At 41.1% G+C, this 16,283-nt stretch overlaps 1 protein-coding gene across 9 annotated transcripts in view; it reads left to right on the forward strand.

Annotated features, from left to right (window-relative positions):
• CSPP1 (centrosome and spindle pole associated protein 1) overlaps positions 1 to 16,283 on the forward strand; it is a 170,897-nt gene that overhangs the window by 138,316 nt on the left and 16,298 nt on the right. For all 9 annotated transcript variants that reach the window (XM_032421731.1, XM_032421740.1, XM_032421735.1 and 6 more), the window contains 3 exons: positions 1,088 to 1,227; positions 4,477 to 4,617; positions 6,432 to 6,478. In XM_032421731.1, the coding sequence (XP_032277622.1) occupies positions 1,088 to 1,227; positions 4,477 to 4,617; positions 6,432 to 6,478 (328 nt within the window). The remainder of the gene's footprint in view (positions 1 to 1,087; positions 1,228 to 4,476; positions 4,618 to 6,431; positions 6,479 to 16,283) is intronic.

Below are 16,283 nucleotides of genomic sequence, written 5' to 3' on the forward strand. Positions count from 1 at the left end.
CCTTTTGGGATCCAAGCTTTCCCATCTAGGTGCTTAGGGAAGATTTAGTGAACAAAGAAATGAAGGCAAGAGTTGCGCCAAGTCTCTGACAGCTATAGCTTAAAGCCTAATTTTCAGAAATAGAGGGAGCCTGTGTAGTGCTGCGGGAAGCACAGGTAGGTCTTTCTTTTCGGGGCTAGAGACACTGTCCCCCATCCTTTCCTCTTCTTAGTCACTCCCCCAAAGCCCTAGCAGGAAACTCGCTTACTAAGCCCCCTATTATGTTAACTTCCTAGGTACCAGAGTATCAAATGAACTAATTAGGTATTGAGTTCCCTGAAAGCCCGTTGTAAAATTAGTGTTGGAGACTGTGGATAGTACCCATTATATTGGGTGGTGTATTAATACCATATTTCTCTGTATAATTTTTATTTTAGGCTGAGGGGAAGATAACATTTATTGATTACCTAACATATGTCAAGTACAATGCTGGGTACTTTACAGTGTATAACTTCACTTAATTAGAAGGAGTAGACATCATCTGCATCATACAGATGATGAAATCAAGGTCAAACTGCCAATAAATAGCAGAGCTGGTCTTTGAATCTTGGTTTTGTTGACTTCAAAGACTATGATCTTTCTACTATGTGAACATTTTTAAGGTAAAGCTAACTCATTTTACTCTTCTAATAAGGTACTTTGCATCAGAATATCTTGGAAGATTACACTGACCTTTACTATATTTTTTAATATAAGAGATTGAAATAACGTATTAAAGTTTTGTAGTATACTGTGATGTAAGATGCCAGATTTCTTTTTTTTTTTTTTTTTAAAGATTTTATTATTTGACAGAGAGAGACACAGTGAGAGAGGGAACACAAGCAGGGGGAGTGGGAAAGGGAGAAGCAGGCTCCCCACTGAGCAGGGAGCCTGATGTGGGGCTCGATCCCAGGACCCTGGGATCATGACCTGAGCAGACGGCAGACGCTTAACAACTGAGCCACCCAGGCGCCCCGAGATGCCAGATTTCTTGTACAGGGAGTCAAATGTGAACTCCAATTCTCTTCCCATTAAAACACATTTACCAAAATTTGTCGTCTATCTATAGGAAAAGAGAAAGGAATCCCATGGATATATTTGACATGGCTAGGCATCGACTGCAAGCTCCTGTGAGAAGACAGTCGCCTAAGGGCTTAGATGCTACTACTTTTCAGAATATTCATGACTTCAATGAGCTGAAAGATAGAGGTGAGTAGAATGCTGCTCTTTTATATACAGCCTGTGTTCTCCCCATATTCAAGTATTTATTTTTATCCTTTTTCTAAAGTAAAGTTTCATCTAGGATACCTATTTCAAATAATGATGAATAAAACTTCTATATACTTTAGTTCTTCATGTTACCAATCTGGTAGATGAGGCTTTGGTTTGTCTCATTTCTTTTGGAGAGCATACAGCTGTTAAAGCCTCTCCGGAGTGGATTAGATCAGGTAGACTAATGAGAAGAGTGGCACTTAATGGAAGTCATTAATGGAAGGGGGACAGGGCAAGCTGAGCTTGGGAAAGAGACTAAGAAGGAACAGCCAGAGTGACTGGAGAATGTGGTATCCTGAGAGCTGAGGGAACAGAGTGTGTCAAGGAGAAAGAATCACGTAAGAGGAATATTACAAAGTATCGTTTGGATCAGAGGTCACTGGTGACCTCAATTAGATCTTTTCTGGTGGAATTAGGGCATCAGAAGCCAACTGACATTGGAATGAGGCCTGACGAGGAGGCAGAGTGTTGGAGGCAGTGACAACCCCTGGAGGAAGCTTGGCTGCGAAGGGGAAGAACGGAGGGTCCAGAGCTGGGGGAGCGCATTCGGATGCTGCTGTGGAGGGTGGGTTGTGACAGGGTAAGCGGTGTGTGTAGGATATGAGGGAGAGGGAGGGAATGGTGAGAGCAGAGTCCCTGAGTAGGCAGGAGCAAATAAAGGATATTTGAAGGAAGAGAGTTGAGAAGATTTGATGTAGCGCTTAGAAGGGAAATAGGATTACCAGGAGACATAGGGGCCTGGGAGACTGAAAATGTGTAGAGGAACCAAAGTGTGTGTTATATGTGATTTTTCCTTTTGGACCATTTAATAGAGCAGGTGTTGGAGTTGAGGTGGCAAATTGTTGGATGTGTGGTCATATGACCTATACCAGATGAACCAGAATTGAACTTTTCTTCTTTTTACTTTTAGAAGTAGTATCTATTACAGAAAGTTTTGAAAACACAGAAAGATAGATAAGGGGAAAATCGCCTTACTCAAACCACCTAAATATTTCTGGTCTTCTTTCTGAGCCTATTTAAAACAAAAAAAGTATGGGGCACCTGGGTGGCTCAGTCGTTTAAGAGTCTGCCTTTGGCTCAGATCATGATCCCAGTGTCCTGGGATCGAGTCCCACATCGTGCTCCCTGCTCGGCGGGAAGCCTGCTTCTCCCTCTCCCACTCCCCCTGCTTGTGTTCCCTCTCTCGCTGTCTCTCTCTCTCTGTCAAATAAATAAATAAAATCTTGAAAAAAACAAAAAAAGTAAAACAAAGACAACATATAACTTATTTAATTTTCTCTTTTGTTTTTCATTTAGATTTACAAGGGTCATCAGTTACATTTACTGTTGTTTTTTAATGCTATCATTTATTTATTTGATCGTTGGTTAACTAGAATTTGGTTAATTTATTAAAACAATCCAATTGCAAAGCAACCCATTTATTTATTTATTTTTTATTATGTTCAGTTAGCCAGCATATAATACATCATTAGTTTTTGGTGTAGTGTTCAGTGAATCATTAGTTGCGTATAACACCCAGTGTTCATCCCAACACGTGCCCTCCTTAATACCCATCACCCGGTTACCCCATCCCCCTCCTTCTGTAACCCTCAGTTTGTTTCCCGGAGTCCAGAATCTCTCATGGTTTGTCTCCCTCTCTGATTTCTTCCCATTCATTTTTCTCTCCCTTCCCCTATGGTGCTCTGTGCTATTCTTTATGTTCCACATATGAGTGAAGCCATATGATTGTCTTTCTCTATTTGACTCATTTCACTTAGCATAATCCCCTCCAGTTCCATCCATGTCGATGCAAATGGTGGGTATTCATCCTTTCTGATGGCTGAGTAATATTCCATTGTATATGGGAGGCGTCGTATTAAGCCAGTGGGTCTCAGAGTTTGGTCAGGGGACCTGTGCAGTCAGAACTGTTTTCATTATAAACTAAGACATTATTTGTCTTTTTCATGTTTATTCTCACATGTGTGTACAGGTTTTCTGGAGGTTACATATGTGATAACTTCATTGCTCTGATGCTAATAATATATTTGTGTATTCTCATGTTTTAAAAATTTCTTAATTTTAATTTCTAATAAGGCCTGTGTGTGTGAGAAAGAGAGACATAGATAAAAGCTCCTTGGGGTCCTCAAAGAGTATAAAGAGATCGTGAGAACAAAAAAGGTTTACACCATAAAATTGAGCCATTCATTTCCCTGTATGATTTCCACATTGAATCCTCGTTCATTATATGACTCGGTTTTTGAGGTTTCTTAAGGTTTTTACAGAGAGGAAACTGAGTCTGGAAGTGGCCAAGTCAGGGTCCATCCAATCCAAGTTCATGTGTCCAGAGTATCCTCTGTTAACTTTGCTCTTAACCATTTTCTAGTTCTTACTCAACCTGGCTCCCATGTTTTTATTATATTATACTTTTAAATTATTTTGGTAATTGTAATTTCTGATCATAAAGCCTTTTACATATTTATGATCATTTCTTTAAATTATATTCCAGTAGTATAATTAGAAGATCAACGGGAATAATAGTTTCAAGGCTTTTTAAATGTATGAACTATATTTTTGTTCTCAAGATTTAAAAATTAAGTTTTAACATTTTCATTCTGATCACTTGATATTCTTGAACTTGTGGCATAGATGAATTCTTAGATTGTCATTTCCTCCACTAATGACATCTCTCCTAAAATTCCAGCCAGTCTGCCTTTATCTTGCTTTTTGTATGATATTTGCAAGGGTTAAAATATTAATTGGCCAATAACATTATGTTTCATTTTTTCAGTATATTTTAGGGACTGGTGTGATTACAGTGTCTAATGGCTCCCTGAGTTGTAGCCCTGTGACTAACTGCTTGGCTGTCACCTGTACTTAGTTGCCCAGCTGTGTGCTCTGGGGGGCATCTTGGGGAGTGGGGAGGTACGGATGGAGAATGCATAATAAGCTACTGCTTGTTCTGGGGTGGGGCAGGGGGGTTCCTTTTAATGTTGATAAGTTTGTGAAAGGGCATTTACTTAAAGAATATTAATTTCGTGTTCTTGAGTTTTATGATAATTTTAATATCTTTTGACTTTGGTGATATTTTATTATTTTAATTGTTCCCTTGATTTTGAAATTAGGTTACTCATATGTTACTTATAGTGAAGTTTTATAAAATCTCCTTTGGAAACAAGATTGAACTTAGCTATATATTTTTTGTACTAGATTCAGAAACACGAGTTGATCTGAAATTTGTATACCCGGATCCTCCAAGAGATCACCACACCTTAGAGATTCAGCAGCAAGCCCTGCTAAGAGAGCAGCAGAAGAAACTGAATAGAATGAAGATGCAGGAAGGTGCTGAAGGTAAGAAATAATCATTCCTATCTCAAATAGTATCAGTGGGTTGTTTGTTGTTGTTGGCTTCTTTTCTCTCTGGTATTGATTTCAGTCCCAGGCAGCTTCCCGCCACTGGCAGCTCCATGCTCACGTGGCCCTTTTGGCAGATAGTCCCAGAAAAGGACAGGTCCCGAGAGGGCTCTGATTGGTGTGGCTGAGGTACGTTATGTGTGAGAGGAGTCCAGGGAGGATTGAGGACCTCGGCTAGGCCAGGTGCCATCTGCAGCAGGAAGTAGGAGCCAGGGGAAGGAGTGCTGGGCAAACACACTGGTGCCCTATGGGGCATTTCTTTGCCATGTGTGTCTGACAGGTTTGGATATGGCATCAAATCTGTTCAGCGAGACTGGGCTATGAAGGTGTGTTTGTATAATCAGCCAGTCAACAGATACTGAGTGCCTATGGTGAGCACAAGTACTGACCCATATCCGGGGGATGTGATGATGAATGAAATATGCTCCTCCTGTCAAGGAGCTTATACTTTGTTGGAGGAGTTAGATGCTAAATAAGCATAAGTGTGCTGAATGCTGCAAAGGGAATCTAGGGTCCCTTGGGAGTATGGAACTGGGGGTGGGGGAGCACCTGATGGCAGAGTGGGGGTAGCTGCCTCACAGAGCAGAGCATCTGTGGGCCCTGTTGGCCCAGTGTCCTGCAGGACTTCACATATTTCCCCAGCTTTGCCAGCCTGCAGGCCACTGAGGATGGCCATGGAAAATGAGTCCTAAAAACACAACAATCCAGTAATAAGAATGAGAAGACATTCTCATTCTCAGGCCTGCAGGATCTGAGGAATGTTTTTTGACCAGGAGACATTATCACAGGAGTAAGTGGTGCACCATTTTAGGCCCAGGTCAGGACTTTGATAAAGATTGATACAGGGAAAGTCTTTCCTCCATCTTGTACAGGACTTTTCACAGTAGTCTCATAGATCACCCTCTGACAGCAGAGTAACCCAGATTCTATGATAAATAGTAGGCATGTCATCAGAGAAGAAAAGCTAGGACATTCTTCAACCTTTACAAGCATTTTGGTGGAATTTTTCCCAAGGAGACCCAGCTGATGATCTGATCTGGTGTAGTCTTGGCATATTAGGCTGATTAACCCAAAAGTAGTCCCCAGGTGGAGGGATGCAGGTGCATTTTGGCACCGAGGGTATTCATCTGCCATAGCAGCCACCGGCCAACTTCCAATAAACACGATGATGACTGAATTAATAAGCAAATGGCTTAACTATAAAAGTCACAAACATGGTATAAAATAGTCTGAGAAGGAATACAGGCTGTCATTCATTGGTAGCCTATTTATTCCCAAAGGCAGTCTCTAAAAGACAAAATGCACTATTCAGAGGAACACAGAGGAACACTGGTCAAATCCACGAGGGGCCTTTGGGACACCTGTTCCAGAATCTCTGTGGAACCAGGTGCCTGGAGCTGAACTAATTCCATGTGAGGGGCCATGTTTAATTCCACTCAGCCACTGGAAATTGGGTTGTGGAAATAGGAGTGAAACTGGTGAAGAATCCTGCTTTTCTTTTTCTGCAGACATCAGTTTTAAGCTCATAATGACTTTTAGTTTTTCTAGTCAACTAGAATGGGTGCTGAGTTAGTTACATTTATTAATAAGTAATATCTTAACATTCTAAAATGTGATAGTTGAAAAAGAATTTCCGTAGAGAGCTAGTCACAAAAGATATTCTAAAAGGTTTTTTTTTTTTTATATTCTAAAAGTTTTTATTTTAAAAATGTTTTCTTTTTTTTTTTTTTTTTTCCCTCCATTAACTACAGTTGACTTGGATGCCATCCCAAGTGCTAAAGTACGGGACCGCAGAATGGTAAGAAACCAGTTACAATTTTTCAAGATAGTTTTTGGGGGATAAAAAATTTTAGGCATATGGTAAGTGAGTAATCCAGTTTTGAATATTGAACTAAGAAAGAATTTAAATCTTGTCTCATCTATGTAGTGGGTAGGTAGAGATATATTAGTAGAATATGTAGAGAGAAAGCATATTGTTATACGAAGTGTAGTGTGTTACAAGACTTTAGAGCTAGGCTGTTCAGGTTGGTCTGTTTTAGCTATGTGACTTCAGGCAGGGTATTTAATCATTCTGTGCCTTAGCTCCCTTATCTGTAAAATGGGATAATATTACTTATCTCTGAGGGTGGCTATAAGAATTATTATTTGCGAGAGGAGAAGCAAGATGGCGGAGGAGTAGGAGACCTAAATTTCATCTGGTCCCAGGAATTCAGTAGATAGTCATCAAACCACTCTGAATACCTACGAACTCAACAGGAGATCGAAGAAAAGAATAGCAGCAACTCTCTGAACAGAAAAGCGACCACTTTCTGGAAGGTAGGACATGCGGAGAAGTGAATCCGAGGCGATATTCGGGAAGATAGACAGCGGGGCAGGGGGCCTCCATCAGCCGCTACTGGCAAGTGATAGAGCAGCAGAGCACAAAACCGGAACTTTTAGAAGTCTGCTCCACTGAGGGATGTGGCTCCAGTGGCTAAGCGGGGGGTGGAACCCTCGCTGGGACAGTGTGGTCTGAGGACCCTTGGGGTCACGGAAAGACCAGGGGTGCCTGAGTGCAGCAGAGCTCCCAGGTATTGGAGCAGGGAAGCCGGCTGCAGAGACGGAGCTGAGGTGTGGGCTGTCAGCTTGGGGTTGCCATAAACCGTGATCTGCGGCACAGTCGGGCCACTGCTCTTCCAGCAGGGACCCAACAAGCGGCAGATCCGGGGAGACTCCCCTTCCTCCCCTGGGAGGTGCGGCGCGGGAGCGCACCGCAGGGATCTGCTGGGTTTGGAGACTCCAAACGGGGTCGTGTGCCAGAGATAGAGACGCTCGGTCACAGGCCGGGTGAGCACGGAGGGCGGCCGGAGACCGGGGAGACAGGAGTGATTGACTGCTTTTCTCTGGGGGCTCACTGAGGAGTGGGGCCTCGAGTTCTCAGCTCCTCCGGGGCGGAGATTGGGAGGCCACCATTTTCACTCTTGTCCTCCAAAGCTGGACGGAAAGCTTGCACGGAACAAAAAAGCTCCTGAGAGCAAACCCGGGCAGATTACTTAGCCCAGACCCGGCAAGGGCGGGGCAATTCCGCCTGGGGCAAAGACGTTTGGGAACCACAGCCACAGACCCCTCCCCCGGAAGATCAGCAAGAACAGCCAGCCAAGACCAAGTTTACTGATCAATGAGAACGACAGAACTCCAGAGCTAGGGGAATACTGCACATAGAATTCATGGATTTTTCCCCCCTGATTCTTAAGTCTTTCAAAGTTAATCTTTTTAATTTCCTTTTTTCTTTTTTTTTGAATTTTTCTTTTTCCCTTTTTCAAACAACATCTTATCAATCCCTTTTTTAAAAATCTTTATTTTTCATTTTTAGAGTCATAGTCTATCCCTTCATAGGAGTTAACCTTATTTTTGGTATATATATAAGTTGTTCTCTCTTTAAAATTTTGGGATACAGTTTCTTCTAACAGACCAAAATATACCCTAAATCTCTAGTGTATGGCTTTGTTCTAGTCTCCTGCCTGATCACATTCTCTTCCTTTCTTTCTTTCTTTCTTTTTTTTTTTTGTAATTCCTCTTCTTTCTTTTTTCAACCAACTTGTCTTCTCAATTCCTTTTATAAAATCTTTTATAATTTTCATCTTTACAATCATATTCCATCCCTTCATCATATTTACCCTTATTTTTGTACATATATAAGTTTTTCTTTCTTTAAAATTTTGGGAGGTACTTTCTTCTAACAGACCAAATTACGCCCAAAATCTAGTGTGTGGCACTGATTTATGCACCAGCCTGATCATATTTGATCATATTCTTTTTTTTTTTATCTTTTTCTTTTTTCTTTCTTTCCTTTTCTTTTCCCCCGGTTTCAGGTCCCTTCTGTTTTGTTTAGTGTACATTTTTCTGGGGTCGTTGTTACCCTGTTAGCATTTTGTTCTCTCATTCATCTGTTCTCCTCTGGGCAAAATGACAAGATGGAAAAAATCACCTCAAAAAAGAGAACAAGAGGCAGTACCGACTGCCAGGGACCTAATCAGTACAGACATTAGTAAGATGTCGGAACTAGAGTTCAGAATGACGATTTTAAAGATACTAGTTGGGCTTGAAAAAAGCATGGAAGATATTAGAGAAACCCTTTCTGGAGAAATAAAAGAAGTAAAAACCAAGTCGAAATCAAAAAGGCTATTAATGAGGTGCATTCAAAAATGGAGGCTCTAACTGCTAGGACGAATGAGGAACAAGAGACAATTAGTAATATAGAAGACCAAATGATGGAGAATAAAGACGCTGAGAAAAAGAGAGAGAAACAACTACTGGATCACAAGGGCAGAATTCGAGAGATAAGTGATACCATAAGACGAAACAATATTAGAATAATTGGGATCCCAGAAGAAGAAGAAAGAGAGAGAGGGGCAGAAGGTATATTGGAGCAAATTATTCCAGTGAACTTCCCTAATTTGGGGAAGGAAACAGCCATCAAAATCCAGGAGACACAGAGAACCCCCCTCAAAATCAATAAAAATAGGTCAACACCCCGACATCTAATAGTAAAACTTAGGAGTCTCAGAGACAAAGAGAAAATCGTGAAAGTAGCTCGGGACAAGAGATCTGTAACCTACAATTGTAGAAACATTAGATTGGCAACAGACATATCCACAGAGACCTGGCAGGCCAGAAAGGACTGGCATGATATATTCATAGCACTAAACGAGAAAAATATGCAGCCAAGGATACTATATCCAGCTAGGCTGTCATTGAAAATAGAAGGAGAGATAAAAAGCTTCCAGGACAAACAAAAACTAAAGGAATTTGCGAACACTAAACCAGCCCTACAAGAAATATTGAAAGGGGTCCTCTAAGCAAAGAGAGAGCCTAAAAGTAACATAGACCAGAAAGGAACAGAGAAAAATCTACAGTAACAGTCACCTTACAGGCAATACAATGGTATTAAATTCATATCTTCCAGTAGTTACCCTGAATGTAAATGGGCTAACTGCACAAATCAAAAGACACAGGCTATCAGATTGGATAAAGAAACAAGACCCATCGATATGCTGTCTGCAAAAGACTCATTTTAGACCCAAAGACACCCCCAGACTGAAAGTGAGGGGGTGGAAAACCATTTACCATGCTAATGGACACCAAAAGAAAGATGGGGTGGCAATCCTTATATCAGACTAATTAGATTTTTAAACCAGATTATAATAAGAGATGAGGAAGGACACTATATCATACTTAAAGAGTCTAACCAACAAGAAGATCTAACAATTGTAAATATCTATCCCCCTAATATGGGAGCAGCCAATTATATAAGCCAATTAATAACAAAAGCAAATAAACACATCGACAACAATACAGTAATAGTAGGGGACTTTAACACACACCTCATTGAAATGGGCAGATCATCTAAGCAAAAGTTCCACAAGGAAATAAAGACTTTAAATGGTACACTGGACCAAATGGACTTCACAGATATATTCAGAACATTCCATCCCAAAGCAGCAGAATACACATTCTTCTCTAATGCCCATGGAACATTTTCCAGAATAGATCACATCCTGGGTCACAAATCACGTCTCAACCGGTACCAAAAGATTGGGACCATTCCCTGCATATTTTTGGATCACAATGCTTTGAAACTAGAACTCAACTGCAAGAGGAAAGTTGGAAAGAACTCAAATACATGGAGGCTAAAGAGCATCCTACTAAAGAATGAATGGGTCAACCAGGAAAATGAAGAATTAAAGAAATTCATGGAAACAAATGAAAATAAAAACACAACTGTTCAAAATCTTTGGGATGCAGCAAAGGCAGTCCTAAGAGGAAAGTATATAGCAATACAAACCTTTCTCAAGAAACAAGAAAGGTCTCAAATACACAACCTAACCCTACACCTAAAGGAGCTGGAGAAAGAACAGCAAATAAAGCCGAAACCCAGCAGGAGAAGAGAAATAATAAAGATCAGAGCAGAAATCAATGAAATAGAAACCAAAAGAACAGTAGAACAGATCAACGAAACTAGGAGCTGGTTCTTTGAAAGAATTAACAAGATTGATAAACCCCTGGCCAGACTTATCAAGAAGAAAAGAGAAAGGACCCAAATAAATAAAATCATGAATGAAAGAGGAAAGATCACAACCAACACCAAAGAAATACAAACAATTATAAGAACATATTATGAGCAACTATATGCCAGCAGATTAGATAATCTGGAAGAAATGGATGCATTCCTGGAGATGTATAAACTACCAAAACTGAACCAGGAAGAAATAGAAAACCTGAACAGACCGATAACCACTAAGGAAATTGAAGCAGTCATCAAAAATCTCCCAACAAACAAAAGCCCAGGGCCAGATGGCTTCCCAGGGGAATTCTACCAAACATTTGAAGAAGAATTAATACCTATTCTTCTGCAACTGTTCCAAAAAATAGAAATGGAAGGAAAACTTCCAAACTCTTTCTATGAGGCCACCATTACCTTGATCCCAAAACCAGACAAAGACCCCATCAGAAAGGAGAATTATAGACCAATATCCTTGATGGACCTGGATGCAAAAATTCTCACCAAAATACTAGCCAATAGGATCCAACAGTACATTAAAAGGATTATTCACCATGACCAAGTGGGATTTATCCCTGGGCTGCAGGGTTGGTTCAACATCCGCAAATCAATCAATGTGATATAATACATTAATAAAAGAAAGAACAAGAACTGTATGATCCTCTCAATAGATGCAGAAAAAGCATTTGACAAAGTACAGCATCCTTTCTTGATCAAAACTCTTCAGAGTGTAGGGATGGAGAGTATATACCTCAATATCATAAAAGCCATCTATGAAAAACCCACAGGGAATATCATTCTCAATGGGGAAAAACTGAGAGCTTTCCCCCTAAGGTCAGGAACACGGCAGGGATGTCCACTATCACCACTGCTGTTCAACATAGTATTAGAAGTCCTAGCCTCAGCAATCAGACAACAAAAAGAAATAAAAGGCATCCAAACTAGCAAAGAAGAAGTCAAACTCTCACTCTTTGCAGATGATATGATAGTTTGTGTGGAAAACCCGAAAGACTTCACCTCAAAACTGCTAGAACTCATACAGGAATTCAGTAAAGTGGCAGGATATAAAATCAATGCACAGAAATCAGTGGCGTTCCTATACACCAACAACAAGACAGAAGAAAGAGAAATTAAGGAGTCAGTCCCATTTACAGTTGCTCCCAAAACCATAAGATACCTAGGAATAAATACAACCAAAGAGCAAAGAATCTGTTCTCAGAAAACTATAAAATACTTACGAAAGAAATTGAGGAAGACACAAAGAAATGGAAAAATGTTCCATGCTCATGGATTGGAAGAACAAATACTGTGAAGATGTCAATGCTACCTAGAGCAATCTACACATTTAATGCAATCCCTATCAAAATACCATCACCTTTTTTCAAAGAAATGGAACAAATAATTCTAAAATTTGTATGGAACCAGCAAAGACCCCGAATAGCCTGAGGAATGTTGAAAAAGAAAAGCAAAGCCTGTGGCATCACAATTCCGGACTTCAAGCTCTATTACAAAGCTGTCATCATCAAGACAGTATGGTACTGGCACAAAACCAGACACATAGATCAATGGAACATAATAGAGAGCCCAGAAATGGACCCTCAACTCTATGGTCAACTAATCTTCGACAAAGCAGGAAAGAATGTCCAATGGAAAAAAGACAGTCTCTTCAACAAAGGTGTTGGGGAAATTGGACAGCCACATGCAGAAGACTGAAACTGGACCATTTCTTTACAGCACACACAAAAATAGACTGAAAATGGTTGAAAGACCTAAATGTGAGACAGGAGTCCATGAAAATCCTAGAGGAGAACACAGGCAGCAACCTCTTCGACCTCAGCTGCAGCAAGTTCTTCCTAGAAACATCGCCAAAGGCAAGGGAAGCAAGGGCAAAAATGAACTATTGGGATTTCATCAAGATAAAAAGCTTTTGCACAGCAAAGGACACGGTCAACAAAACCAAAAGACAACCACCATAATGGGAGAAGATATTTGCAAATGACATATCAGATAAAGGGCTAGTATCCAAAATCTATAAAGAACTTCTTAAACTCAACACCCAAAGAACAAATGATCCAATCAAGAAATGGGCAGAAGACATGAACAGACATTTTTGCAAAGAAGACATCCAGATGGCCAACAGACACATGAAAAAGTGCTCAGCATCGCTCGGCATCAGGAAAATCCAAATCAAGACCTCAATGAGATAGCACTCACACCAGTCAGAATGGCTAAAATGAACAAGTCGGGAAGCGACAGATGTTGGAGAGGATGCGGAGAAAGGGGAACCCTCCTACACTGTTGGTGGGAATGCAAGCTGGTGCAGCCACTCTGGAAAACAGTATGGAGGGCCCTCAAAAAATTGAAAATAGAGCTACCCTATGACCCAGCAATTGCACTACTGGGTATTTACCCCAAAGATACAAATGTAGGGTTCTGAAGCGGTATGTGCACCGTGATGCTTACAGCAGCAATGTCCACAATAGCCAAACTATGGAATGAGCCCAGATGTCCATCGACAGATGAATGGATAAAGAAGAAGTGGTATATATATACAATGGAATATTATGCAGCTGTCAAAAGGAATGAGCTCTTGCCATTTGCAACGACGTGGATGGAACTTGAGGGTATTATGCTGAGCGACATAAGTCAATCAGAGAAAGACATGTATCATATGACCTCACTGATACGAGGAATTCTTAATCTCAGGAAACAAACTGAGGGTTGCTGGAGTGGTGGGGTGTGGGAGGGATTGGGTGGCTGGGTGATAGACATTGGGGAGGGTATATGCTATGGTGAGCGCTGTGAATTGTGTAAGACTGTTGAATCACAGACCTGTACCTCTGAAACACATAATACATTATACGTTTAAAAAAAATGAAGAAGATAGCAGGAAGGGAAAAATGAAGGAGGGGAATTTGGAGGGGGAGACGAACCATGAGAGACTATGGACTCTGAGATACAAACTGAGGGTTCTAGAGGGGAGGGGGATGGGAGGATGGGTTAGCCCAGTGATGGGTATTAAAGAGGGCACGTACTGCATGGAGCACTGGGTGTTATACACAAACAATGAATCATGGAACACTACATCAAAAACTGATGATATAATGTGTGGTGATTAACGTAACATAATAAAAGAAAAAAAAAGAATTATTATTTGCAAGGCATTTAGGGATAGGCCTAGCACGTAATTTCTATATAAATGTTTATTAAATAAAAAATAGCTCAGGTTGTTGCAGAGATTAAGTGAGATGATATATTAGCACGGGGCCTGGTCCATGAGTGCCGTGTGTTTGCTTTCAACATCATTAGCAGCAGTGGAAGTAGGAGTTTATAATATAAGTAGTGGTGAGGACTGTTAACAAAGTCAGCAATGTAAGGACATCATTCTTCTCCTGAGGAGGTGACGTATGTGCAAAGACTGAATAAAGGGAAGGCATGAGCCACTTTCATGCTGAAGATATGTATTGAATACTGACTGTGGACCAGATACAATCCTAGGTGCTGGGGGTCCTGGAGTGAGCAAAAGGGACAAAAATCCCTGCCCTCTGAGGGCTTAGTTTCTGGTAAGAGGGAGAGACAATAAAATAAAACATACAGTATGTTAAATCATGGGGCTCTGGAGAAAGTGATGGCCTGGAGAAGGGGTCCTGGGTGTCCTGGGGTGACAGGGTTTACAATATGCAATATAATGGGCATGGAAGGCCTCACCGAGTAGGTAACATTTAAGTAAGGGCATCAGGGAGGTGGCCATTTGAATTACCGGGGGACACATCTGGAGGAAGAAGCTTCTAGATGGCAGCCCTGGGCAGGAGGAGGCTTGGTGCACACAGGGAGCAGTGAGCAGACCAGAGAGTCTGGAGAGCCAGGAGCAGGGGGTTGGGAGCAGATGGGGTAGAGAGGTGATGGGCTGGACTGTGGAGCCTCTGAGCCCATCACAGGGTTTTGCCTTTTACGCTGTGAATGTGTTGAGATGCTTCTAAAGTTTTGGGGCAGAGTAGTGACAGGGCTACTGCTATAATCTGGTTAAGACATAACATGATTTAGCCCCAGGCGGGAACAGTGGAAGTGGTCGGAAGTGGCTGGATTTATTTTGAAAGGAGACCTGATAATATTTTGACATATTGGCTGTGGGGTATGAGGAGTCAAAGGTGAACTTCAAGGGTTTTGGTTGGGAGTTGCTGTTTATAGCGGCGGCGAAGGAGGAGAAACACATTTGGGGGTGGGTAAGACTAGGAATTTAGTTTAAAACACGGTAAGTTTTGAGATGCTTGTTAGACAACCATTTGGAACTGGTGAGTAGCAGACAGATAAGAGGTTTAAGGGTAAAAGATTGAGGTTGGAAATAAATTTAATTTTCATGAACACAAACAGTATTTATCACATTTTCAGATTATAAAGGTAAGGCTCAGCTTGGCTGTTTTAGTAGCCCAGGGTTACCAGTTGGTAGCTTTTGGTGCTTCAATTGAAGTGATAATGATGTTGCTAATGGCTACCATTTACAGAGTGACCAGTCTGTGCCAGGTACTTGATGTTTATTTCTCTCAAGTACACAACAAGGTGTGCTTTCCCTATTTGACATAAGAGGAAACTGCGGACCCATGATCACGCAGTCCGTAAGCTGCAAAGCCCAGACTTGAAATCAAGCTAGTCTTGAGAGCTCCTCCTTGTCCCCATGCCATACCTATTCCTGAAGTCTGTGCAGGTCGGTAGGTTCCTCTATGTGGCAGCCACATTTCTTAGTGAAAAGGTACTGAAATTTAACAGCGGGGATTTTGGTTAAAATCCTGGATTAGTAAAACCATATTTTCCTGAGTAGAAACTCAGCATAAGCCAACAGCTTATCATGGCTATTACCAAAAAGCTAATAAATTTTGGGCTCCTCATCTTCCTAGAAACTGGACTGTATAGAAAATACAGATGAAAGTAGGGCAGGTTGTCATGGAGAAGATAGAGCTTACATGGACTTGGATCACTATTTTATTTTATTTTATTTTATTTATCTTTTTTGAAAGATTTTATTTATTTATTTGACAAGAGAGAGAGATAGCGAGAGAGGGAACACTAGCAGGGGGAGTGGGAGAGGGAGAAGCAGGCTTCCCGCCGAGCAGGGAGCCCGATGCAGGGCTCGATCCCAGGACCCTGGGACCATGACCTGAGCCGAAGGCGGACGCTTAACGACTGAGCCACCCAGGCGCCCCTTGGATCACTTTTTAGTTATGTGAAGGACTCTGATGAGGAAGAGAGGTTGGGCGGTATGCAGTGCTAGGAACACCTGGTTCAGTCCATTTGGTAAATATTAGATGCTGTTCATGGTAGAAAACAAAAGTAAAATCAATAGGTGTTAAAAAGGAAAGTTAAATGCAATATATGGAAGAATTCAGTGAAAGAGAACTTTCTAATAATGCTGTGTATTAGTGGAATGTATTTAGAAATTAATGGATAGCTCTTCAGTGGAGTGCTCTAGCACATCCTAGAAATTTGGTGGGGAAGTGGTGGTAGGTGACTTTAGGGTCCTTCCAGAATATAAGGTGACATTATTCTCTAAATGTAAATCTGTTAACCT

The sequence above is a fragment of the Phoca vitulina genome, unplaced genomic scaffold (genome assembly GCF_004348235.1).
Source record: "Phoca vitulina isolate PV1807 unplaced genomic scaffold, GSC_HSeal_1.0 scaffold25, whole genome shotgun sequence".
Lineage (NCBI taxonomy): Eukaryota > Metazoa > Chordata > Mammalia > Carnivora > Phocidae > Phoca > Phoca vitulina.